The sequence below is a fragment of the Delphinapterus leucas genome, chromosome 19 (genome assembly GCF_059928025.1).
Source record: "Delphinapterus leucas isolate spDelLeu-1000000601 "Yukka" chromosome 19, BTC_Dleu_Yukka2, whole genome shotgun sequence".
In the NCBI taxonomy this organism is placed as follows: Eukaryota; Metazoa; Chordata; class Mammalia; order Artiodactyla; family Monodontidae; genus Delphinapterus; species Delphinapterus leucas.
In genome coordinates this window covers 68110043-68137796 of record NC_143147.1, presented here as the reverse complement: position 1 = coordinate 68137796, position 27754 = coordinate 68110043, and the positions used below count along the sequence as shown (strand labels likewise).

General features: G+C 43.0%; 1 protein-coding gene across 2 annotated transcripts in view; it reads left to right on the top strand.

Annotated features, from left to right (window-relative positions):
* The first annotated feature begins 3997 nt into the window (after positions 1-3997).
* Positions 3998-27754, top strand: part of MAP2K6 (mitogen-activated protein kinase kinase 6) — a 136119-nt gene continuing 112362 nt past the window's right edge. For both annotated transcript variants that reach the window (XM_089901710.1, XM_022589779.3), the window contains exon 1: positions 3998-4306. In XM_089901710.1, the coding sequence (XP_089757836.1) occupies positions 4291-4306 (16 nt within the window). In that variant the 5' untranslated portion in view covers positions 3998-4290. The remainder of the gene's footprint in view (positions 4307-27754) is intronic.

Here is a 27754-nt window from a genome sequence, read left to right as displayed (position 1 = left end):
ATTCCTGAACAGAAGGACATGTAGCCAATGTGAAAAACAGGATGTGTGATCACGACTCTCTTCAAATCATGAGTGGTCTTAATCAGACATGTGAGCTGGGTTCACAGATACGAACTGTTAGAACTGGAAGGGGCCTTAGTCTGACCCTCCTTATTTTAGTGGAACGAGAAGAGGTCCAGAAAGGTGAAGTGCTTGCCTTAGAAGATACAGTTAACTTTTCTACTGCCAGAACTCGAATTCACATCTCCTAGATTCTAGATTTCTTACGTCAAAAGTTACACCTTGGGAATTCCCTGGTGGTCCAGTGGTTAGGACTCCATGCTTTCACCACCAAGGGCCCGGGTTCAATTCCTGGTCGGGGAGCCAAGATCCCAGAAGCCGTGTGGTTTGGCCAAAAAAAAAAAAAAAAAAAAGTTACACCTTACCAAATCTCGTTAGCTTTAGATGAACTTAAAAAAATAGAGCATAGGTAACTTCTCATGGTACTACTACCCAGCAGGGTTTCTAAAATGCAGTACCAGATGATTTGGACCGGACGATTGTTTGTTGGTGGAGGCTTCCCATGTACTGCAGTACGACAGCCGGCATCCCTCATCCCTACCCACTAGATGCCACAATCACCACCACCCCTTGGCTGTGACACAACCAAAACCATCTCCAGACATTGTCAAACGATCCCTGGGGGTAAAAAGCCACCCTCGGTTGAGACATTCTACCCCCAGCCGCCGCCTTCTCCAGCTCACGTAACCCTCTAGAGCAATTCCTTCAGAGCCAGTCGGACCTAATCTAAGGGCCTCCTTCCAAGCACCTCATACCTCTAACCTGACAGCAAAGGGCTCTTCCCAGGTGTTCCAGTTTCCCCCGCAGGTGTTAACTCTGTCGCTGGCGTCTAGTTATTCCAGGTCATCGAGGTGACAGGCCCTCTTCCATCTACTCCATTCCCTATTTCAGCGTGCATTTGAGTGAGCATTGTATGCTAGATGCTGGGCATGGGGAACACAGAGATTAGTCTCTGATCTCCAGCAGTTCAGTCTCCTGGGGGAGACACATACGAACGTGAACACCTGCCTGCCTTAGGGTGAGTGTTGCGAGACAGCTGTGGGCAGGGTGCTACAGAATTAGGGAATACCCTCGTTCACCCTGAAGGTGGCCACAGGGTGATGCATCCCAGGAGGTGGCCAAAAGGAAGTGCCTGCTAAGCAGAGTCTTCAAGGACAAATCCGAAGGAGCCGAGAAGAGAATGGATAAGGCTTGCCAGGCAGAGGGAGCAGTGTATCTAGAAGCAAGGAGGGAGCAAACCTGGCTTCTGGCTGTAGCATCAACACAGGGTGAGAATGAAGTGGCAGAGTAAGCAGGAAGCAGGTCTTGAGGGGCCAATTATACCAAGCCCGAGAGTCTGGCAGTGACCTCGAAGGGAACTAGAAGCTGGGGGGAGAGTGCATCAAACTCGCATTTTAGAAAGATGGGAAGTACAGACCACTTCAAAGATGAGGGGTTCGAGGTAGGAGCACAGGTCACCTCAAGATAAACGCCTAATGTGCTGCAGATTTGGCTTTTGCCATTCCCACCGCGGGAGGGATTCTCTTCCTAGGAGCATTGCCACAAACGGGCAAGAAGAAGAAAGGCGCACGTCTGTACGGAGGTACAACCTCTTCTTCCACCCAGGAAGGAGGCGGAGGAAACCTTTTACCACCAAGGCAAGAAGAAGAAGAACTTTTTCTCTGGGAATCTAAGACTTTACAGAGAGGTTGAGTTCCCCGTGGAAATTCAAAATATGTTTTTCCTGGAAAGAAAAATAATACATGTTGCAATTTTTAAATGTATGGTTCAATTTATGGTCAAAGGTATTTTGCACAGGTGTGCGTGTGTGAGCGTAGATGTGCACTGGCTATTAAACATATCACTGTTTCTATGGGAATATGAATTACAGACTCACTTGCAGGACACAAGCCATTTGCCAGCTGTGAACCATGCACGCCTGTGCAGAGAAACTACAAGCACAGTGGCGGCAAAATGCACCAGACACGATGTGATTAGAGCTCTTCCATAGATGGGAGTCTAGGGCGATTTAAGAGCAATGCTGCTGAGCGCATACAATGCAAATGGAAATGAGTTCTAGGCGGCTGTTCAGGCCTTGCCTGGGCTGAGTCTCCGAGCAGCTCCAGTTGCTGACCCAGGGCCTGGCACACAGCGGCTGCTCCATCGATGCTTAGGAAAAGTGACCTGGATGCATCAAAATGGATCTCCATGCCCACATGTCTCCTGCTTAAATGAGACTTAGAGGAAAAAATACTGGTTCGATGAGTCTGAGATTGTGTGTGTAAGAAAGGGAGGAACAGACAGCACGGACTCGCCCAGAAGGAGGGGGAAAGAAAGTGAATTAGCAAGTCTTCCTGTCTGAGCTCCTGGAACAGAGATCTCTGCCTTTCTGAGGCAGAAGCTAATATGAACATGAGGTGACCTTGATTAATTCTCATTAATGTCAGCAGAGGGGATCAACTTAAGTAAATGAATGTTAGTTCCATGACCTATTGCATATTTGCTTTAAGAGCTGATTTGCTGATTTGTAGCTGAAACATGGTAGCCTTCTTCCCTCTGATTCATCCATTACTCAGAAGGCCCTGGCTTCTTAGAATTCTTAATAAAATTCCAACAGCGTCCATCAGCAGTCATCAAATACAGCCAAACGCTCTTTCAAAGTGCGTCTTTTCACCTTTTGCTACTGACCTGACCTATCTCCAGCCTCTCCCAGTTTCAACTCACCTTGATCGCTGAGGGCAAATTTACCTTCTTAAAACAATGCTTTGATTCAGTTACATCCCTTTTCAAAGCCCTTTCACCACCCTGCAAGTATCTGCAGAATAAAGAAAGTCCAAACCTCTGGCCTGACCCTAAGGCCCTGTACAGTCCCCACTGGTAAATTCCACCCACTCCCACTTCTGCATACAATGCAGCAGGCAGCCTTGCCGGCCCCTGAAGAGGCGCTCTGCAGACTTCTGTGCTTATTCACACCTCAGCAGCCCCACACCCTCAATTCCTCCCTCTGTACCTGAAAAGCACATTTCTGAGTCTGGTCCACTCGATGAAGTAGGAGTCCGAGCTCATTTCAGCCCAGGTCCCCTCACTAATGGAATATTCTATGCCTCTCTGCTTCCCTGAGAAGGGGTGACCCTATTCTCTGCCAGGATGGTGTCCAGGCCCTAGCTGTGCGCAGTACATGACAACGGGATGACCCAAGGTCCTAGAAAGGTGCCTGGCACACCCTGGGAGCTCAACAAAAGTCTGTAAATTTTGTTGAATAAATTCAAGTTATTTGATTTTGTTAATTTAAGATGACCACCCACTTTCTCCCTGAGGCCAGGGACTTTCCTCCCACCCAGGTGAGAAAAAAACATCGAAACATTTTAACTTTGATAAAGTTTGCTTTGACACACCAACAGCAGAACTTTCTCTTTAACCCTTCAAGAAATGAGAACTCCCCGATCCCCCCACCTCCACTCCGCCTCAGGACTGAATTGTAACCGACCTGGATCCTTTGCATCTCCTCTGCTGTTACCTCCGCCCAGCCAGGTCACCAGCAAATTCTCCAGGCGAGAAAAAGATTTTTTAAAATGCACGTTTGAGAGGAATAAAACGTCTACAGGCAGGAATCGTCCAACAGGTGCTGCCCTGCAAACACTTGAACCCCGAAACTGACTTTCTGAGCGGGCCGAATGGTTTTTAGCCAAACTGATATGTTTTTTTGGCTGTTGTTTCAGGGGCTTTTGGAGAAGGTAAATGCCCGCTCCCCTGGGCCTTGCCTTTTTCTCCCATCACTTAGTACCGAGTGCGTCTATGACTTGTTTACCTGGATGCAACCTATGTTGCTCCCAATCACCCCGCTCAGCGACCCGCGCGACCACGTGTCCTTAAATCAGAGCCCTGTGGACTCCGCTCGGGAACTACATTTCCCAGCGGCCCCCGCGCCCTTCGCAGGAAGGACGTCTGCGCACTAAGATACTCAGTTCCAAGTTTGGAGCTTTTAGCTGCCAGCCCTGGCCCATCATGTAGCTGCAGCACAGCCTTCCCTAACGTTGCAACTGGGGGAAAAATCACTTTCCAGTCTGTTTTGCAAGGTGTGCATTTCCATCTGGATTCCCTGAAAGTCCATCTGCTGCCTCGGTCAAGAGAAACTCCACTTGCATGAAGATTGCACGCCTGCAGCTTGCATCTTTGTTGCAAAACTAGCTACAGAAGAGAAGCAAGGCAAAGTCTTTTGTGCTCCCCTCCCCCATCAAAGGAAAGGGGAAAATGTCTCAGTCGAAAGGTAAGAGCCTATTTGCATTACTTGCAAAAATGCAAAGGGTTGTGCATGCATTTATGAATGCATGGATGCAATTTTCGCCTGGCGATTGCATTTTTAAGTTTGAGGTTTTCCACATCTCAGTTGCATTTCCTGTTTAGTATGTGTCTCTTTTTTTTTTTTTTTTTTTTTTTGCAGACACAGAGAGTTCCTGTAAGGCAGGGCTTGCAGTTCAGCTGTGCATTGACATTATTTGCATTCTTCTGCTAGGATTACTGAGCTCTTTTTGCCTTTTGCACAGTCAGGAGAGATAGAGCAGGTTGGTAGCGTCTAAATGTGCAATGCTTTATATAATTGTAAAATTCTTTAGTATGCATACATATAATAGGTAATTTTACGTGCAACAGGAATACAAACTTTTAAAAAGTCTGTAGATGAAAATGAAAGGTAAAACTTGAGTTAAACTAGTAGGAAATTAATGTAATCTTATATTCCTTTGGGAATGAATTGTTGGTGCTAGTATTTAGTTAAATTTCCATTGGTATCATTTTGAACATTAAGCAACTTCTGATCTTTAAAGGAAGTAAAGGTGAATAATAGCATTTTAGAAAAAAGCAGACAAGAAGTCTTTCTCTTCCGAGATTTTGCACTTTACACCAATTCCTTATTGGTTCACAGTATTTAGAAGCAGCAATGAGGACATCGAGGTTTTATGTCTTCCCATTTGGGAGATGCTTTGCATCTCGAGGGAAAATACTGGGAGAAAAATTGTACTTTTAAGCATTACGCCAATGTGGGAGGACTGCACTGTTTCATTGACAACCATAATGAAATCTTTTAAGTGTGTAATTGCATATATTTAGTCAGCTGTAATAGGTCAGAAGTTCAGGGTTATGGTTGTTTTCTTTCTTTCTTTTTTTTTTTTTTTTGTTCTTAAAAATATTCTTTTTACACAGTTGTATTTTGCAGGCGTAATGTCATGCTGGGGAAGGGATTAAAAATATAAAAACCCTGACATGGCATTAGAGAGCTGAGGGGGTGTTGTCAGGTGGCCCTAGGACTGTAAGTCACTTGTTTCAGAACAAATTGAGCATAGAGAAAGCATATGCCCTGTGAGAATGTATGGAAAGGAGAGGCGAGCTCAGCACAAGGTGAGTTAGGCTACCCAGGGCATTAGGTAAGTAAGATCCAGTGAAATTCAAGTGTCTCATCAGCGTTCTGCTACTTTTGGGAGAGTTGTTGTGTCACTTTTTAGTTCTACCTGATGGGAATCATACATCTCAGCCCCAGAAGGAAGTAATATATATTCTCAAGAATTCAAAGCAGGGCTCTTCTTTTCTTTGGATATTAGGGGAAAAAATGGAAATCTGAAAAGCTAAGTAAGAGTGCCGAAGTACCTAGGAAGTGGCATTATGAGCTGCCAATGTTCCTTAATATCGGGAAAACCGACAATCTTTTAATTGAGCATAGAAATAATAGCTTAGGAGGGCATTCCAGGCTTTGATGTATGAGAGAGATTGCATCTAGTTACTCTGTATTTGGTGTGCATTCACTCATTCATTCAGGTCAGTTTAATATATGAGTAAATATATTATGAGATGTGTGTGTGTGTGTGTGTGTTTGTAGTGCACAGGATTTGGGGACATACAAAAATATTTTATGTGTAGTTGTTTTCTTCAAGGAATTTACCATGTAGTTGGTGAAAGAAAGCACGTATGCAAATCACTGTGATATAAGATAATTGCATAGATAGTGAAGCAAAATGGTGCATTTGGAGTTTAGAGATGGCAGTGATCTCTCTGGGAGATAGGAAGGGGGTGCTCTAGTGATCTTATCTTTGAACCTTAGGGTTTAAACTCAATCAGGTTTCTTTGTGCGTTTTGGGGGGCTCACTCCTAAGGTGGCTCCCTCCTAGCAGAAGAAGTTGGGAAACTGAAAAACATATTAGCATGGCACTCTTCCATTATGGGTGCACCCTTAGTAGATCAGGTACTGGTGGTTCTTTACATTAATTCCCATTTATCCAAATAGTTTTCTTAATTGGGTCCCCTTTGGAAGGTGCATCTGGTGTGAACATGGGATTCCTGTCCAAAAGGAAAGTTTTTGATAGAAGGAAGTGTGTGATCATTTCAGAAATGGCAAAGACTTTTGGCCTGGGCTGTAAATGTGGAACTGGCCTAATTCAGCTACGGTATTCTCAAATGGCAAAGACAGTGTTTTGTTTTTGTTTTTGTTTTTGTTTTTGTGCAGTACCAAACTTCTTTGTAATACTATAACCAAATGAAATGGAGGAAAAGTGAAAGGTGGCTATAACCTCATAGTACTGAAGATTTTAACAACATGTTCAATTCAAGGACCTTTACGAACTTTCTAGATCACTATAATTCCGTTTTACAGACCTCTAATTTAAGGCACAGCAGAGGCAAAAGAATTACAGACTCCCTGGGAGCTGTAAGGACTGGGTAACTTCTTTCCAGCCTTACCAACAGTGAGATTCTGAGAAAGAATTTCTTAAAAAGAAATTTTGTTTTCCACAGTTGTAACTTTAGGTGGTATGCTTTTCAGCTTGTTTATATTAGCTATCTGGGGTTGAGCTGACATTTTTCAAATATTAAAGTGGTAGAATGCCTTTTGAGGAAATCTGAAATGTAAGTTAACAGGAAGGGCACCCAGAAGGTGCAGGAATTCCTGCACTTTACAGGAAGACAGGCTACAGGAAAAATGTGTCATCTACATTACCCGGGAAAGTAAAACTATTGTTATCAGCCATAATGATCTGAGGGAGGGAGGGTTGGGGGAGAGAGGTCTGGCATCCCCCAGTTCACCTGAAAATATACAAAGAGTTTGACTCTGTTACAAATGCACTTCTTCTCACTTCTCCTTCTATTCACCTTTAAAAAATATTAGTTTATCTTGGTTTAAAATAGTAATAGGTACATTGTGTCATGGGAACTGTGTATAAGGCATAATTCAGAAGCATGTAGGAGAGTGACAGGCAAGGACTTAACCCTACTGTGGGTCCCTTGCTTCTGTAATTCATTCTACCCTGGGAAACGAAATGTGTAAATTTCTCATTCTGTAAATTCCTTTGTTAGGTTGCAGCAGAGGGACTTGTCATGCTTAGCCTGTAATCTGAGCCAGTATGTTTTATAACCTCGCACATCGCAGGACACAAAATCAGAATAGGTACCCTGGGTTTCCTGAGTTTGTTTTGCATCAGTGTGGCATTCATTACTTTACAACATGCTGCAGGTCAGCTGCAGGGGCTTTCTGGGGGTCTCTTGGTGGTAATTTGATGCTGGAGCAAAGGGCTGAGATTCTCATTCCTTTGTTTTTCACAGATTAGTATCATTATAACTACCTTGCATTATTTTAAAGTCTGAAAGGTCTATAAGGGACGTTTTTAAAACTTAAAAGAAAAAAGTACATAAATAATACTCGTTTATTGTAGAAGCATTTGAAAATGTAGGGAAGAAAAATAAGAATCACTAGTTACCGCAGTATACATTTTGGCATATATCCTTTCGGACTTTTTTCTATTCTATATATATGTGAATATGAATAAATCCAAAATGTGCATAAAATTATTTAGTTGCCTTTTGTTTCACTTACCAATAATACTGTGAAATATTCCAAGTTAATATATTTCTACATTAATAATGTCTAATTCTAGTGTATTTATTTAAATAGGACATTAATGTTTATTAACTTTCAATATCATGAATATTGCTATGATAATCATCCCAGTTCATACATTATTACGTATACTGTGGTCTTAGACTAAATTCCAGGACACAGAACTACAAGTTATGGATATCTAATTCTTCCCCATGACCCATTCTTTTCTTCACCTTTTAAAAATAGCTTTTTTATTACTATAAAAACAATATATACTCATTGAAAAAAATTCAAGCTGAAGAGAAATTCATAATAAGAAAATACAAATTACTCAAAGTCACACCACCCACAGCTACCTACTGTTAACTTTTTAGTGACTCTTTGCATTTGAACATGCATATATATATTTGCATACGTGCTCTTTCACACACTATATATGATATTTTGCAACTTGCTTCATACTCCATATATCTTCGACATCTTTCTATACTCATGCACATACAGTTTCCTCATTCTTTTTAGCAACTGCTCATTTTAATTTGTAAGAATGTAGCTGTTTCATCAATCTCCAACTGGACTTTCACAGAGTTCCACATTTTTACAGCTATAAACAAAACTGCAAGGAATACCTTGAACACACACATTTTTGCACATTGGCCCAATTATCTCCTTAGGATGAATGAATTCCTAGAAGTGGAAGTGCTGAGCGAAGGGCGGGCATGGACGTGCTGCCCTCCAGAGTGCCTGCAACGAGTTCTTATTCTCACCAGTAATGTGTGGAAGTGCCCATTCTCTCCCCTTAAGCATCCTGCTAAATATTGCCAAATAAATTACTCTTCAGAAAGGTTATACACACTACTATATATAAAATAGATCATCAACAAGGACCTACTGTAGAGCACAGGGAACTCTACTCAATATTCTGTAATAACCTAAATGGGAAAAGAATTTGAAAAAGAATGGATATATGTGTATGTATAACTGATTCACTGTGCTGTACACCTGAAACTAACACAACATTGTAAACCAACTATACTCCAATATAAAATAAAAACTAAAAAAAAAATAAAAATAAAAAAAGAAAGGTTATGCTCACTTTCCTTCATCCTGGGTATAATAATTTGAAAAATTTTTTTTGCCAATTTGATGAAGAGTAACAATATTTTACTATTATTTGCATTTCTTAGTGATAAAGAAGTTGAATTTTTCTTTTTTTGACATTTGTGTTTCATGTGTTTCTTTTTTTCCTCATAAAATGTATCTTTAAAAATTTAATTTGGGGATCAAATTATTTTCAAAGTTAGGCCAGAACATTCCAAGATGGCAGAGCTTAGGTAATCATGGGTTGAAAGTTGGGCTCAGCTTTAATGCATCTAAACAATTTAATTCCCTGGTGAGTTCTCATTTTAATTTTAACCAAAATGTCTTAAGTAAACTTACAATTTATAAACTCATTTTGTTATACTAATTATACCTATCCAGATCTTATGAAAATAATAAGAAAAGTGTAATGATTTGATTTAAATTCCATCTGGAATTTACTAACTTCTGGACATTTCTGCATTTTCAGTTATCTCTACAGGCAAAAGTAGTTTTTCTTTGGTTTCATAAATAATTCTCACATAAGCACCTGGTTGTGTTATGTGCATTGTTGCAGAGTAATTATTATTTTTTCCTCTTCATGCATAATGTCTAATCATAAAAAGTGGTTTACTTTACCAGATTTGTTAGAATAATTAAGGCAAGGATCGACTTTGATGACCTCAGAAATTCTATCAAGTCAATCACACTTCACATATTCTTAACATAGCCTTCCTTAGTAAACGCGCCTATGTATTCCACGTATTCTTAACATAGCCTTCTTTAGTAAACGCGCCTATGTATTTCACGTATCCTTAACATAGCCTTCCTTAGTAAACGCGCCTATGTATTCCACGTATTCTTAACATAGCCTTCCTTAGTAAAAGCGCCTATGTATTCCACGTATCCTTAACATAGCCTTCCTTAGTAAACGCGCCTATGTATTTCACGTATTCTTAACATAGCCTTCCTTAGTAAACGCGCCTATGTATTCCACGTATTCTTAACATAGCCTTCTTTAGTAAACGCGCCTATGTATTCCACGTATCCTTAACATAGCCTTCCTTAGTAAACGCGCCTATGTATTCCACGTATCCTTAACATAGCCTTCCTTAGTAAACGCGCCTATGTATTCCACGTATCCTTAACATAGCCTTCCTTAGTAAACGCGCCTATGTATTCCACGTATCCTTAACATAGCCTTCCTTAGTAAACGCGCCTATGTATTCCACGTATCCTTAACATAGCCTTCCTTAGTAAACGCGCCTATGTATTCCACGTATTCTTAACATAGCCTTCCTTAGTAAACGCGCCTATGTATTCCACGTATCCTTAACATAGCCTTCCTTAGTAAACGCGCCTATGTATTCCACGTATTAACATAGCCTTCCTTAGTAAACGCGCCTATGTATTCCACGTATTCTTAACATAGCCTTCCTTAGTAAACGCGCCTATGTATTCCACGTATCCTTAACATAGCCCTCCTTAGTAAACGCGCCTATGTATTCCACGTATCCTTAACATAGCCTTCCTTAGTAAACGCGCCTATGTATTCCACGTATCCTTAACATAGCCTTCCTTAGTAAACGCGCCTATGTATTCCACGTATCCTTAACATAGCCTTCCTTAGTAAACGCGCCTATGTATTCCACGTATCCTTAACATAGCCTTCCTTAGTAAACGCGCCTATGTATTCCACGTATTAACATAGCCTTCCTTAGTAAACGCGCCTATGTATTCCACGTATTCTTAACATAGCCTTCCTTAGTAAACGCGCCTATGTATGCATCTTGATATTAAGCAGCAGAATTTAGAGCTCTGAAAGGAGTTTTATAGTCTAATCATCTCATTTTACAAATGAGCAAACTGAAGCTTTGGAAGAAGGTGATTTGCCTGAAGACAGAACCATAGGTGGAACTCACATCTCCTGCTTCTCTGCCCCAATGTTCTTTTCACTAAATCACACACAAACACTAGTAATCCACACTTATAAAACTTTTTTTTTCCCCCAGAATCTTTAGTATATTTCACATTTTTTGTTATGTTTGTTTTTGTGGGGAGCAGGCTGGTAAGGAAGGCTGACAGTACAGTCAGCAGGGGTTCTTTTTCTGTGCCCAAGAAATGGTGATACATCAATCATGGTGGTGGGGTTTCTTACCAATTTTCTGCCAAAAGATATTTTGCGAATGCTCTCATTTTAAGTCCCAATGCCTACACTATACAGCTGCAAGTTTTAACCACTGTAATTGTTGTTTGCCTTTTATGGACGATCTCTGAGAGCCCCTGCTGGGTAGCTCATATTTCTTCTTATACATCTTTGCAACTCTGCCTCTTTGAGCATTGAGCTTATAAATACTAGGTGCTCAATAAATGTCTGACAGTGAAAGTATTTTTCATCCGTGGAGATCTCTGTCATCTTGCCCCACATTTCATAAAAGGTGTGGGGTAGTTAAATTATACTGCAGTTTTCCTGTGCTTCCTTTTTTTGCATTAATATTTCCATTCTATCTTTGCTTGATTATTTGGAAGTTGCAAGAACAGCATAAAAAGCAACTTAACAATGGCTGAAGAAGTGTGATTTCTCCTGCCTAGGCCTTCTAAACAGATCTAAAGGTTGCATGATCCTTGGCTATTAACTCTTTTAAAACTATGCAGAACTAAGATGGGTTGTCTGAAGGGTCCCGTGGGATAACTTAAGTTAAGGACTTAAGGACTGAAGTGAATTCCTCCACCCTGTGCTGGTTTTAGGAGCTGGTTTGTAAGTTACCTCTGAACTTGAGCCTCTGACGCGTTGGGAGAGATAACCTGAAAGTTTTTAACAGCTGGCTGCCCTATGACAAAACAGGGAACTCTGCATGGATAACCCCCCAATGAAACAACTTCCTTCCCGACCACCTACCACTGTCTCTGCCACCCCCTCCATGCACCCCGCCCTGGGTTCTGTTTCCTACTCTGCTTCCTCAGATGGTCTTCCTTTCCTGAGCTGGTCCATAAGGTTTGGTACACGGTTCATAAAACCCCCCTTTCTGCAGTTGAAAGGGTAGTCAGGTTATAACCTACACACGCGAAGTCTGTTACAAATCATCGTAATTTAGTCAACTCAGTTCTGAGTTGAAGCATTAAACAGGCTTTTGCTGAATCTCTCTTCATCTGTTTTACTTTCTAGTCTGTATATCCCTCCTTAAGTCGGATTGGGGTCAGCCTTGGTTTTTTTTGGTTTTTTTTCAGAGACAATTAGCTATAGATCTGATGCCATCACGACCCACACCCAGACACCCAGTTCTATCACCATCACCATCATCACCACTTCCTTTATGTCAGTCACTTTTCAGGTACTATGCTTTTGAACTTCACATAAATCCTAGGGGGACAGATACAGTTATCGTTAATTTACAGATGAAGAAGCTGAGGCTCAGGTGAGTTCACGAACTTGCCCACAGCTGGAGAGCCAGCAGGCAGCCCAGGCAGGATGCAAAGCCAGGCATGTTTGGCCACAGGGCCCAAGCTCATAACTGGGGGCCAGCAAACTACAGCCTGGGGGCCAAATCCAGCCCCTCCTGTTTTTAAGTACAGCCTGTGTGCTAAAATGATTTGCACATTTTCGAATGATTGGGAAAAGAATAAAAAGAATAACATTTCATGACACATGAAAATTATATAAAATTTGAAGTCAGTGTCTACAAATAAAGTTTTATTGGAACACAGCTCTGCTCATTCATTTACAGGTTGTCTAGGGCTGCTTTTCCCCCACGGTTGTACAGTCCAACAATTGTGATGGAGATCGTATGTCCCGCAGGGCCCAAAACATTTACTCTCTGGCCCTTTTCAAAAAAAGTTTCGTGACCTTGCCCTTTTTGACTTTCCTCAATCACGTAATGAGTCCTGGTCCATATTACATTCCTCTTTGGCTTTAACTGGAAGTTGTTAACCTGGATAACTACTCGCCCATGACTCAGCCAGCGACCTCTGGGGCCCAGCCCACAGGAAACGTCTGACTGGTGTTTCTCCTGGTTGTGAGATTGGCCGGCCATTGCTCATTTCCGCTCAGCGGAGCTACCCGTCTCCTTTGGCCCATCCTGGGGTCCTTTCCCCTCAGCTGCACTCTTCCTGTTTGCTTGATGTTTCTTGCCTTTCTTGCCCCTCCCGTTGAGAGGCTGTTCATTCGTTCTTCTCCTGGTCCCTTCATCCTCCCCTTCTTCGACCCGTATTGTGTTTAAAAAACAAACAAACTAGAAACACCTCTCACGCTACCACCATTGCCTGGCTTTGTTGATTCCTGCCACGACCCAGGTCAGAGGTGCCATCATGTCGTCTGTGTGGAATGAGGATGGAAGCCCCCCTTCATCGTAGGAGCCTCCATCTCACCCAGACGGGTTTCCGGTTGTCACGTCCTACAAAGGCTAGAGCCGTTTTCTCACATTAACTGTCCCAGCCCTGGGGACAGTTTACTTTTGTGTATGAGTATCCTTTTGCTTTCCGAGTTACTGATATTGTGGGGATTGTGCGTATTTAGCAGGGAAGGTCCTGGCACAGGTTCTGGAAATGAAGGGAGGGAAGGATGGGGATGGAGGCTACCTGAGGACAGAGTAGCTTTGGTAGGACGAGCCCAGATTTGTTCACCGCCTTCCAAATGAGGTCCGTTCAAGTCCCATACAAGGAGGTGCCGTCATTCCTACCATCTTAGGTGGCTGCACTGCTGGAGAGCCCTTCTCTATGCCAGATACCGTGCTTAGTGACGAACATGAGTTATCTCATTCTCCCCTCACCAGGGCCCGATGAGGTGATGCCCCATTTTGTATATGAGCAAACTGAGGCCAGAGGTTAAGTGTCAAGGTTGATCGTGGCAGAGCAGTTGCTTTAATCAAGGTCTGTGTGAGCCCAGTGCCTGAGCTCCTGACTACTCCACTTGAGGTGTCACTCCATAATAAATGTCTGAACCCATTTCCCAAAAGACATGGTTGGAGATGGAAAACATGAATGGATGCCATGGGAACTTGTGCATACCAGGGCCAGGTATGGTAATTAGGAGGGGCTGACCTGTGTCTACCTATACATGGGTGCCTTTCCACTTGTTCCTTTAAGCCTCTGTTGATCATAGAATGTTGAGCCGGACTCATTCTGAGTTTTAAGCTTGAGTTCCAAGTACAAACTGCCCATTGGTTAAAGGAAGCTGGTTACAACTGGTCTACTGGTAGATACCGGTGTGTACAGACAGGAGGTTTATGGTAAACCTCAGTAATGAATGTTGATTCCATTAGCTCTCTGAGAGGCTGTAACTAAGCGGATCTAAACGTTATGTGTTTCTCTGCACATCCAAGCTGAATTGTTTTAAAACAGGAGTGAGAACATGGCCCATTTGGCAACATACCTGCGTAGAGGAACAAGCCTTTTTGGCTTAGTGATTTCCTTTCTTCTTGGTTATTTCTATGTAAAGGTAACAAGTGCAGTTTCCTTGAAACTGGGCCCTAACCCTCATCTTCACTGTTTCCCTCTTCCCTGGACAGAGTGGACGAAACCGGAATCACGTCTTTTTTGTGGTACAGGAAACGGGGGTTTCGGGATGAGTTTTCTCTCTTAAACCGGTGAGCCCTCTGCCAGCTGTCTCTCGAGCCAAGCACAGCAGCGAGCGCCTGTGCGTGATTCCTTCCCTTGATCCCTCACAGAAGCCATGGGAGTAGGTGGCCTGGGTGTTGAGTGACGAGTTATTTATTCCCCTCCTCCATCCTCCCTCCTCCAGTCCCACATGGGAGGGATGAGTTTGAGATAAGGGAGAGGCTAGAGTCTGGAGAACCAGTGGGGACAGAGTGGCAAAGAGTCTGGGAATTATTCTGTAGTGAATGTGCAGAGACAGCCTTTCTGTGATATCTGAAATCTTTATAGGCATCTTCTCCCCACTTTACTTACTCCTTCCTGTGCCCCAAACTTCTTAGCCATTGAAAAAACTAAACCCAAAGACTCCAAACACATCTAAAGAGAGAACGTGGATAAAGGGCCTGTCTGTATCAGTTCAACAGATAACTTTTTACCGATTGCTATGTTTAAGATACTGTGCTAGGTGGAACTAAATAAAAATGCATGCTGCTCTACTTTCCCACTTACTAGCTCTGAGCCTTGGAAAATCTACTTGACTTCTAGCTTCAGTTTCCTGACCTGCTAAATGGAGAGACTAATGCTCATTCGCAGGATCGCTACAACGATTAAGCAAGGCTGTGTATGTAAGGTGCTTTGGCCAGTGCTTGGCATTCATTTGTTCAGGAACTATTTATCGAGAGCTCTTCTGGGTTTGAGGCACTGAGCTCGCCATACGCATAACTTGGCTTTACTCTTTCTTTCCCTCTAGCCTTTAAGGAGCTTAGAGTCTAATAGGAGGTAAGATTGCACAGAAATGTACAGAATACAAGCTAGAATCTGAGATATGCTTAGAATAGATACTATGGGTTAGAAAGCTCTGCAGGTGAGGGGAATCAGGAAGATTTTTTACAGCGAGCGTTCAAGTATCAATATGATTTTCAGAGCTCTTGAGGAAATGGTGTCCTAGATCCAAAGTAAATATGGAGAAGGATCTTGACTTCAAGTAGAATAACCAGTCCAATGTTGATAGAGGCAGAACAATTCCTCAGAAGAATAAAGAAGAGAAGATGCCCTAGGAAAATCTCTGGAGCTTCAAAGACCTTATGTGTGTTTTCTAAGAACTTCCTTTTCTTAGCAGGCTCAACACGGTTTTATCACTTACGATCACAGTAGGTTAATAAATGGAACATGTCATATCTCGTACTTTTAGGTGTTTTTTTTTTTCTTTTTCTGGATTGTGGAAACTCCAGGAAATCTAGAGGTTAATAGTTAAACAAGTATATCAACTGGGTTTATAGGCACACCATAATTATATAAGCAAGCTGTTTGTTCAATAGTCAGCGTCTACCTAGGTCAGGGGATACTTTCCAGAGCATGGCCACAGCTGTAATTTTCATTTTTTATAACCTGCCAACCTGCCTGTTCCACTTCTTAGCTCCTTTTCTCTTTTCTAGACTTAGCCGAAGTCAGTTGAAAAGAAGGAAAACTGCACTTCTGAATTCTCATTGTACTTGTACCTGAAGAGAAGTGCTCCAGAAAGTTCTTTGTTTTACCAAACTTACTTTCTCAAGCATGATAACGGGTACTGGCAAGGGAGTTCATACATTTTTGTGTCTATTTTTAATTTCCGAAAAATTCCATTTAAAAGGTGAACAGATTTAATACAATTGATATTTTAATACAATTGTTAGATTAAATCTGTGTTTCTTTTGTTATCTTGGTTTCAAAAACACCGTGACCTACAGCTCTGGAGCTCACAATAGGCTGTTTCTCAGTGTGACTATACTAAGTCACCTTTTCTCCTTGGTGACTTCATTCAGCTCAGGGTCCGTAGAGTGGACTGGGTGGGTGGGCTGAATCACCCCCAGTCTGAGTCAGGAAAGCCACGGGGCAGGTTTTGCCTCGCCTTGCTGGGCAGTTAAAGGGAACACACAATCGGCCAGGGGGCTAGGACCGACCTGCCAATTCTGTCATCTCCCTCAAGAGACTTGCTAAGTCTCCTTGCTTGGGACTTTGCTCCTGAATGAGCTCCTATTTTTATAGGTAGAGTAGGGGGAAAAATGCAGATTTAGTTCTGGAATTGATTTAAGAATGAGATTGAGAAATTTTGATACACTAGGGTTAGGATGACTTTTTCCGTCTCAAATTTCAATCTTTCTTTTCTGGTGTGACCTGTCCTTAGGCAAGACTGACAGCAAGTCAGTGTTGGCGGGGCAGGGGGTGGGGTAGATGCGTGAGATTGTGTGTCGGGGGCAGAGGACCATATATTTCTTGGTTGAATTTAACAAGCGTTATTGAACAATTATATAAATAACCTGCACCTTGCCCTGTGCTCAGTGACTACAAAGGTGCATAGAATTCCATCTCTACCCTCAAGAGGCTCACTGTCTAGGAGGATGTGTTGGTTTGCTAGGGCTGCCATAACAAAGTACCGCAAAGTGGGTGCCTTGCACAACAGGAACTTGTTGTCTCACAGTCCTGGGGGCGAGAAGTCTGAGCTCAAGGTGGCAGCAGGGTAGATTCCTTCTGAGGTCTGTGAGGGGGAGCCTGCTCCGTGCTTTCCTCCTACCTTCTGGGGCTTTGCAGGCGATCTTTGGCGTTTCTTAGCTTGTAGAAGCATTGCCCAGACCTTTGCCTCCATCGTTACAGGGCCTTCTCCCAGTGTGTGTGCCATCGCCAAACTTCTCCTTTTTATAAGCGCACCAGTCCTATTGGATTAGGGACCCACCCTAATCCTGTATGACCTCATCTTAATGATATATGCAACCACCCTATTTCTAAGTAAGACAAATTCTCACATTCTGGGGCGCTGGAGGTTAAGTCTTCAAGTTAGGAGTTTGGGGGAGGGGACAGAGTTCAACCCATAGCACGAGAAGCTGAGCACGTCAGCAGGTTAACGCTCCTGTGTGTGATACACGTGTAGTTTTGGTACAGGGTGCGGCTGGGGTACGGAGGAAGGAGGGCACCCCTCGACCTGGGTTACCGCATGTGGGTAGAGGGAGGACATTAACTTGGCCAAATGGAACTTTCGGTGCAGTGCTCCTCGGGAGAATAAGCAAGAAAAACAGGAGACTTGCCATCTGGTCCTTGAGCACACTACCGGCTCTTCTGATTTTCTGTTGTTAGTGAGAGACTGGATGCTTCTAAGCTGGGGGGCGGCGGGAAGGGGGGGTCGTTAAGTTCACACACACACACGCACACACGCATACACACACACGCACACACATACGCGCTGTTGCTGTCTTGATTCCCAAACTTAATTAGTGTTTGCTGGTGAACCGTCCGTGGCTGTCACATGCCCCTTCCGTGCACATATACGGAGGCCTTTCCCTTTGTAACAAATGGTTCCAGTCCTAATGGAACAAAGCTTAAGAGGGAATGGCCGTGAGTAAGAACCGAGGATCTGTAGCCAGGAAAAGCTTATTTTTAGAAAAGGCCTGTAAGCCTTAGAAAAAAAAAAAAAAAAAGTACTACTCGAGTGTTACCAAGCTCTTCCAACATTGATTATTAACAACAGGTCTTTTCAACTTGCGTGTCTTACGTATTCGTGTTAATAGGCAGCTTTATTTTACGCGGTCTGAGTATGTTTAGCATAAAATTCTGAATAAAAGTACCCGCATCAGCTTCAGGAAGAGGGGACAGTAAGGGATGAAACTGTCAGGATGTGTTATGTGGGGTGGTCAGGGGTAAGGTCAGTGGGAAGGAACTTTCCCAGCTTAGGGCAGATGTCCATCGTCGGTCAGGGTATTGATGGCAGCATCCTTCAAGTGCGCGGCCAGGTGGGCAACCCAGAACAGGCCACGGGAAGGTAAGGCATCCCTCAGAGCTGGGTGGGTGGTCCCAGGGCAGGTGATCCAAACAGCAAGAGAACAGGTGGGCAAGCAGTAGTGAGGCAGAAAGTCAAGAATGAGGTGAGCCAGCATGGAAGAGGAATAAAGAAGTCATCAGCGGGGAGGTCAGCTGGAAAGTGGGGATCAGAGGGTGAAGGGGTCTGCACCCAGGGTGCAGAAGCCAGGCGTGAATGTGAGTTTTTATTCCACGTTGCGTATAAGAGACAAGTATCCACCTCACCTGTTTCCTCCAGCTTCGGATGCAGTCTCTGTTCACCTGCCTATGGTGTGATGCTGCCTAGGGTGTATGGATATGAGGAAAAGCAGCAACAGAAGCTAGCTTGGGGCTTGTTTAAAGCGAGCCCAGACTTATTTCCTCGCTGAGTACCTGCACACAGCTCTCTAAGTGGGACCAGCAGAGTCAGAGGAAAAGAGGAAGTAGTGAATCAGCTGGATGGTCAGGCCACTGGTTTTAGGACTAAAACCAGCCTCTGATTTTCCGTCTCAGATTCGGAGGTGAATACGGTCTTATGTGGAAAAGCAGCCCTGACTTCTAGACTTTCAATTCCAAGGCAAAGCTGGGAAGGAGAAATGAAACTTCTAGAGGAAAGTTTGTGCTGCTTTTCTGTTTTAAAAAGGGTATTGGCCGGGGGAGGGGGGGCACCTGAAACTAACATATGTTAATTATAATTCGATTAAAAAAAGTATATCGGGGGATGCAGAGTCTTTGCAAAAGCAGTTGGGCAGTGTCGAGAACCCGGACAATTTCGTTCCCGTTTATGAGACTCTATCCTAAATAGCGAGTGATTTTTGAGTGCCTACTGTGTGCAAGGCTTTGTGATAAGCACTAAACTTACTAGGGCGGATCTTCATAAAAACCTGAGAGGTAGGTAAAATTATCCCCATTTTACAAAGGAGGAAATTGGAACTTGGGTTAATAACTTGCCCAGAATCATAGAGTTTAGTGGTTTGTAGAGCTGGGATTTGAGTCTAGTTCATTGAAATCCCAAAGTTCATGTTTTTCACTACGTAACTGTCACGTGAAAATAGTGAAAAACAGAAACACCCTATTGCATAATAATAAGGGAACAGCTGAAGTCACAGATGCCTACCTGATGGAATAGGTAATGACCTACCTGATGGAATAGGTAATGACCTACCTGATGGAATAGGTAATGACCTACCTGATGGAATAGGTGATGAGGGCGGACGAAACTACTAACGGAAAGATGCTTATGACCTGGGTAGAGTGTATACAACATACAGGCAGAGTGGTCACAGGTATGTGTATGCATTTGTGTATTTGTGTGTGTTTTGCTTTCCCTCCAATAAAAGAGTCTTTATGAAGGAGAATTTTATTGAGTCCAGTTGCAGGAGGCACAGCAGAGCCTGGTAGGAACTGAGAAAGGCATCTTCTGACTCCTTTCTCTCTCCCTTTGCAGGGGCCTCGTTCTGCTTTTCTAGAAGAGTCTACTCTTTTCCCCTGCAGACCAGGCTTTGTCACCTTATCAGTGTGCACATGGTGCAAAAGAGCCACGAGCCCTGCATCTGTGTGACTTTGTACTTGAGTACCCACCATTTTTTGACTAGTTATAGTCTCTGGTCTGAGATCAAAATCTCTATTTTGCAAAAGAAAAAATAATTCTGACGATGATTGGGTGCTGCACTGACTGGATCTGAGTCAGGTGTCCATATACACCAGGAGCACGAGGGTGAAACACGTGGCCCGCTGCCCACCTAGAGGGGCTGTGGGAACAGGTCATCTGAGTACGGGCGTAAGTGAGACAAACGGATTGACACAATAAACCAGGAAATACATGAAAAAGTGAAAACAGCGAGTACGGCTGCTTAGCCTTCAACTTGAATGAAACTTTGACAGTATTGTGGCCTGTGGCATTTTACATTTGCGTAATATTTTTAAAATTCGCATACTGTTAATGATGAAGAACTTAATTATTAAGGAAGGAGCTGTGTCTACTCGTATTCCCTCATATCCTCTGTGAGTGGAAGAGACTCAGACCATATACACCATCATTTGCCTTTATAAGGAGGTCACTTGAGCAGTGAAAAGAGCGGTAATACCATCTGGTGAACAAACGGAGTCAATGCCCTGGAACTGGAAAACAGCACAGAAAAGGCGCCCTGGTGCTCTCGAATGGCTGAGCGAGAAATACATGATGAACTTGCTGACGTGACAGGTGCCCAAGTGTATCGGTACAAAGAGTCTGGGCGGTAGATAGATACCTGGCAAAACGTAAAGAGTTTAGAAACGTGGGATGTTACATCTAGCGGGGACCCTAGAAATCATGTAGGCCAAGCACTTCATTTTATAGGCAAAGCAGTTATGATCAAGAGGGATTAAGTCACTGGGAAATCCAAGGTGATAGTGGATTAGGTCGGGAAGACAAACCTCCTGACACTCACATGGGCTGTTGCTAGCACCCCAGGCACATCTTGATGCTAGGCCAAGCTTTGGCTCTCTGGGAAGCCCTTATGCTCATCCTATAAAGGCAGAAACTAACTAACCCTTGAGGCCTAAAGATAAAAGTAAATGAGAGCGCCAGGCCCAGGAAGTGAGGACCTCTGTTTATTCAGTCGGTCATCAGATAATTGAATGGATCTGTTCAATCCCGCACGCAGTCAGTCATGCATTTATTCGTTCCCTGAATGGATGCTCTTGGTGTGGTTCATGGCTGGGTGCCAGGGAGGGTGCAGAGAGATGATTCCTACTTGCGAGAGGCTCACGTTCTAATCTAATGAGGGACAGACGTGTGTACCAACGTTTGTGACTTAATGAGAGCTCAGAGGAAAGGTTGAACGACTGCTTAGATCTTGGAAAGGGCATGGGAGACTTGGAGATTGGGTGGGCGTGGGGAGTCTGAGGAGACCCAGCTCTGGTCTGAGGCGCAGTGTGTGCAGTCGTGAGCGTCCAGGAAATCCTAAAGCCTCGTGTGGCTGCAGTGTAGGGGGTCACCTAGCAGGGCAGTGAGCTGAGGGAGGAAAAAAGGCAGGGACCAAGGTAGGGAAGGCCTTGCAACTTGGGAGCCGTTCATTGCCGGACTCAAATCCACAGTATGAAGTACTGCTGAGAGAGGGTTTCTTCCAGCAGCTAGCTGAATATAATTTTTTGTCTTTTAGACTCAACTCTGCATCTCTGTCCCTTGGCAACAGGTTTTGTTAATATCCTGAGCTGGGCTTAAAGTGGAGAAGCCAAATTGGCCATGAAAAGCTTTCCTTTGGCAAGTCTACGACTAACTTTCTCTATCAGTTAGGAAAAAAAAAAAAGATAGCGAGCTTTATGGGAAAGAGTTTGCGAGGGTTGGTTAGTATTGGTAGTTTTCTTTCACTACCATTTGATAACTCAACTCATAATGACATTTTGTTGGCGGTTCACCAGCTCGCGCTTGCCTCTGCACCAGGGCATGCCCAGAGGCCTGATTCTACGGTTTTTGTTCATAGGAGCATGTCTCCCACCCTGCTGTTTTTAGTTTTTAGCTAATGAACTTGACATTCCTGCCTGCTAAGCCCCGGGGAGATTGTCTGCTTACCCCATTCGCTTTCCTCCGTGAGGGCAGGCAAATGCTACTCGCATCTGAGGGCCTGCCATTCTGGGTTTTACCGACGGAAACCCCAGCCTCGGCTCTAGAGCCTGAGATTCTGACCATCCGGACCTCTGGAGGTGGGTCCTGATCTCTGAAAAAGGGAAACTGCTCCATGGGTCCCAGTGTCTTAACAAAAGTGCTAGAGGGAGCACCTAGGAAATGGAAAATCAAACCTAAGATGGTTTCTTCCAAATTTCATGAGCAGTTAATATTATTTTTGTGTTATTTTCAACTTGCTTCTTTTTTTAACTCAAAATTTCCAAAGTCTACATCCACAGCGTTGCATAGTTCTTAGCAACAAACTTAGCAACAAATCAGAGAAAAAAAATGAACCAGTTTTCTGTATTTTTTCACTAGATGTGTAATCTCATCTATTTCCTCTTACCTCCTTGGGGCTTGGTTTCATCTTGTTGTAACTAGATGGTCGCTAATTCTGTTGTTTTAAAGAAATGACTAATTTGATTGGGAAGATACATTAAGGCCGAAACGTGCAGAGAATACAGAGAGATGGTGCAAATTCAGAAGCGTGAAATTAAGGCAGGTGCACCCTAGTGGGTGAGGTATCAATATTTCAGACATTTCACCCTTCCTCTACTCCATTTGGGCTCAAGGAAATCATCCATGCTTTTACTGTTTGTGGTAGAAGTTTGGGAGAAATTAACTACTTAAACAATACTCTAATAGTAACCTGAATTTATATGTAACTGGACTCATTTGTTTTCCAAACTGCATTTATCCATTTTAAACGCCTCTGAGAATAAAAGATAAATATGATCCTGCAATCCCACTCCTGGGCATGTATCTGGAGAAAACTCTAATTTGAAAAAATACATGCACCCCAGTGTTCACGGCAACACAATAACCAAGACATGGAAGCAACTTAAGTATCCATCGACAGATGAATGGATAAAGAAGAGGTGGTACATGTATACAATGGAATATTACTCAGCCATAAAAAAGAATGAAATAATGCCATTTGCAGCAACATGGATGGACCTAGAGATGATCACACTAAGTGAAGTAAGCCATAGAGAGAACGACAAATACCATATGATATCACTTATATGTGGAATCTAAAAAAATGATACAAGTGAACTTATCTACAAAACAGAAACAGACTCACAGACATAGAGAACAGACTTATGGTCACCAAAGGGGAAAGGGGTGGGAAGGATCAATCAGGAGCTTGGGATTAACATATACACACTGCTAGATATAAAACAGATAAACAACAATGTCCTACTGTATAGCACAGGGAACTATATTCAATATCTTGTAATAGCCTATAATGGAAAAGAATCTGGAAAAGGATATATATGTGTTTATACATATATATGTATAACTGAATCCCTTTGCTGTACACCAGAAACTAACACAACATTGTCAATTAACTATACTTCAATTAAACAAAAAAAGAAAAATAGTGGAGATTGAGGAAGAACTTTGTTTTTCATATAAATTGTAAATGCAAGAGTATATGACCAAGAAAGGTAAGGAAGTCTTTAAAATAAAGGACAGACTCAGCTTTATGGATTGTTTTAGATCTGAGGTTCCTAAAAGTTAAAAAAAATCTAAAATGTATTTTCAATCATTTGGAATTGATTTAAAAACAAAATACACGTGCTGCCAACAGTGTTAGCTTGTTAGACTGCAAACAGCACTTTGGAAGAAGTACAGCTGTCACATTTTCTGTCCTTTGTAGAGATTTAGCCTTGGGAAGATAGCAAGTTTGCAAATTAACAGATCTCATCGAAATTCCATCCTTCTTCCCTGGAGCTTCCGCTACCCCAACTCCACCGCCCCCGCCCCCCTAAGAGCACAATCCTGTGGTTCTCTTGATTCATAGAACACTTTTTCCTTTTTCTCACTGTTGGATATGCTAGTTATCAGGCAGGTTTAAAATGAGAATCAATGAAGAAATGCTGTCATTTTAAAAACTGTATAATAGGGGCTTCCCTGGTGGCGCAGTGGTTGAGAGTCCGCCTGCCGATGCAGGGGACACGGGTTCGTGCCCCGGTCCGGGAGGATCCCACATGCCGCAGAGCGGCTGGGTCCGTGAGCCACGGCCGCTGAGCCTGCGCGTCTGGAGCCTGTGCTCCGCAACGGGAGAGGCCACAACAGTGAGAGGCCCGTGTACCACAAAAAAAAAACCAAAAAAAAAAACTATAATAATGACTCTACAGTAAATATTCTGCATATTTTTTTTTTTTTTTTTTGCAAAAATAACTGGATGGGGGCTTTTGCTCCAGTTAATGATAGACTGGAAAGAATTGTAAAAAACACTTTTCTTTCTTGTTTTCTAGTTTATCCTCAGAGCCAGGCTCAGTGCCTGGCACAGGGTAGGTGCTTAACAAGTACTGTTTGAATAAATTATCGACTAGCAACATGCAGAGGTAGCCTTATGCAGACTTGTAAGGTAGGCTGAGATGGACTTTGACGAATTCAGTCTCCCTTTTCTAACCTTTCCTCTTGCTTCTCACAGGAGAACTTCTTATCACACCTGTGGAACCCTCATGTGTCTTCTTTATATATGTATAGTTTTTATTGTGGTCAAATATCGATACATGTAACGTAAAACTCACTATTAAATCGTTCTGAAGTCTACAGTTCTGTGGTTTTACTGTCGTCACAAGGTTGTGCAACCGTCACCACTGTTTAGCTCCAGAACATTTTTGTCACCACAGATGGAAAGCCGTCACTCCCACTCCCCGCCCTGGCAACCACCGACTTTCTGTCTCTGTGGATTTACCTATTCTAGATACTTCCTGTGAGTGGAACCATACAACACGTGGTCTTCGTATCTGCCTTCTTCCACGTAGCCTAATTTTTTTTCAAGGTTCATTCGTGTTGTAGCGTGTTATCAGTACTTCATTCCTTCTTACAGCCGAATAGCATTCCATTGTTTGGATATATCACATTTCTTTCCTCTTTTTATTTCCTGTCAAAATCCAGTGTCTAAGAGAACCTCTTAAAAAGTAGTTAATAAACTACATAATAAATATAACCTAAAAACTCATCCAAGGGGAATTTGCATTGTTCAAGTGGAAAACAGCTGAAAATAAAGTAATATATTTCTGATGGGGGAATCTCCAAGATGGGAAGACATTTCCAAGGGGATAGGGGATTTTTTTTTTTTAGCGCCACTGAATTACATATTCATGAACATCTGACTTCTTGTAAAACCAAGTCTACCCGGTGGTTGTAGGACTGGAAAAGGTATTGAACTGAGTAGATGGGCACAGGGTTCTGATCCTGGGTTAATTGTTAGTTGACACTATGTTGCCTAGTGTTTTCTGTTTGTTGTTTTGGTTTGATTTTGAACCAGGCCTTCTGCTAAGCTCTTTTACATACCTTTTTATCTCATGTAATCCTCATAAAAATTGCATGGAGTAAGTCTACTTTTTATCCACATTTTATCAACGAGGAGTCTGTACATAAGGAAATGTTGGAAGACTAGGTACCAAAGCTGAAGTTTCACTTGTAGTAAATTGTGGGGCAAGACTCAGACTCATGTCTGATTATCTTTAGCCTGAGCTCAGAACCACTTTCTTTTACATTATTATTATTATTTTTTATTTTTTTGGCTGTGTTGGGTCTTCACTGCTGCACACAGGCTTTCTCTAGTTGTGGCGAGCACGGGCTCCAGTAGTTGTGGCTCGTGGGCCCTAGAGCGCAGGCTCAGTAGTTGTGGCGCGCAGGCTCAGTAGTTGTGGCGCATGGGCTTAGCTGCTCCGCGGCATGTGGGATCTTCCCGGACCAGGGCTCGAACCCGTGTCCCCTGCATTGGCAGGTGGATTCTTAACCACTGCGCCACCAGGGAAGTCCCTCAGAACCACTTTATGGCAGGGGTTGGCAAATTACGGCTCACCGTGTGTTTTTGTACAGCCCACGAGCTAAAATGGTTTACACATTTTTAAATGGTTAAAATGATCAAAAGGAATGTCTCATGACCCATGAAAATTATACAGAGTTCTAGTTTCTGTGTTAGAACAGTCACGCCTGTTTGCTTTATGTATTATCTCTGCTTTCATGCTACAATGGCAAAATTGAGTTATGGACAGAAATTATGGCCCACAAAGGCTGAAATATTTCCTATCTGGCCCTTTATGGAACACATTTGCTTGTTTCCTCACCCGTAAAATGGAGACGGGAAAGAATTCAATTACATTATCCTTCAGGTCCCTTTCAGCTCTAATGTTCTGAGAATTGCAGAGAAGGGTGTTTAGATCTTCTGCTTTCCCGGGAGGCCTCCAGCTCCCTCTACCTTCCTCATTGTCAGCAGATGAGTTTGCTCCTTTGAGGACAAAGACTGAGTCCATCTGAAACAGACATTCCTCCCACCCACCCCACTCCTGGTCATACCCATCCATGCCCTGACCTCACATCTCTCTGTGCATCTGTCGTTTCACTGATTCATCTAGTCTGAGTAATAAACAAGGTTATGGTTTATCCCATGCCTGTCATACCCAGGCACTCCATGGGACAGTGGAGAAGGTTCAGAGATGATACGTGTCAAGTCAGGTGTATTATGTCCATTTTAGGGATGTGAGGACTGAAGCTTAGGGCGGTGAAATTGCTCCTCCAGGACACACCAGTTAGCAAGTCACGGTGCTGGCAGAGGGACCCCAGTCTTCCTGACCCCAGGGCCGCTACTTCTCTTGACTGATGTGATCTTGGTTCTCTGTCTACCTAGTTGTCTCCCTGACCCCATACGGCCCCCATCCCTCTATGTATACCCTCTTCATTCCCCCCACTTTTTCTGTTCTTTTCTTTTTTGTATTAAGCTTGCATCCTGAGAACAATGTCCCCTTGGGTCAGCTCTTCCTCTGACCATACCCGCCAGCCCTACCCCTATCCCTACCCTCATGAGATTCCTCTCCTCTTGGGTGTAAGTAGGGCAAAAAAGCATGAGTTCAGTTTGGTTCTGTCATTTGCAGCCATGTGACCTTGAATACTTGACTTCACTAAATCTGGGTGTACACATCTGTAAAATGGGATGGTGATCATAGCAGCCACAGAGGCTTGACTCGAGAATTAAACGAGATCACCTATGTGCTATTATACCTAAATGTGCCTGTGTCTAACAGACACTAAGAACTGCAGCTCTTGGTCTTCTATTATTATAGAATGGTATTTTCTATCCTTTTTTTTTTTTAAGAGTTTTTACTTTTATTCCAGAAATTTAACACTTTTAATTTGTATGCTTTAAAAAAATTTCTTTTAAATCGGGGTACAGTTGGTTTACAATGTTGTGTTGGTTTCAGGTGTACAGCAAAGTGATTCAGCTGTACATATACATATATCTGCTCTTTTTTAGATTCTTTTCCCATATAGGCCATTACAGAGTATCGAGTAGAGTTTCCTGTGCTGTACGGCAGGTCCTTATTAGTTATCTAGTTTATATATAGTAGTGTGTATATGTCAGTCCCCATCTCCCAATTTATCCCTCCCCTGCCCTTACCCCATGGTAACCGTAAGTTTATTTTCTACATCTGTAACTCTATTTCGTTTTGTAGATAATGCATTTGTACCCTTTTTTAGATTCCACGTATAAGCGCTATCATATGAAATTTGTCTTTCTCTGTCTGACTTCTATCCTATTGCTCAGTCCCAAGCCCCCAAATTACCTCACTCGGTTTTCTGGGGTGTTTCATGGTCTCTTTCCACTTAAACCATCCAATTTATATGCAGCTTGTTCTTCCCTCTGTCACATGCATCGTCTCCTCTAGCCTCTTATAGTTTTTTCCCTCCAGCATCTCATACCCCTCCCA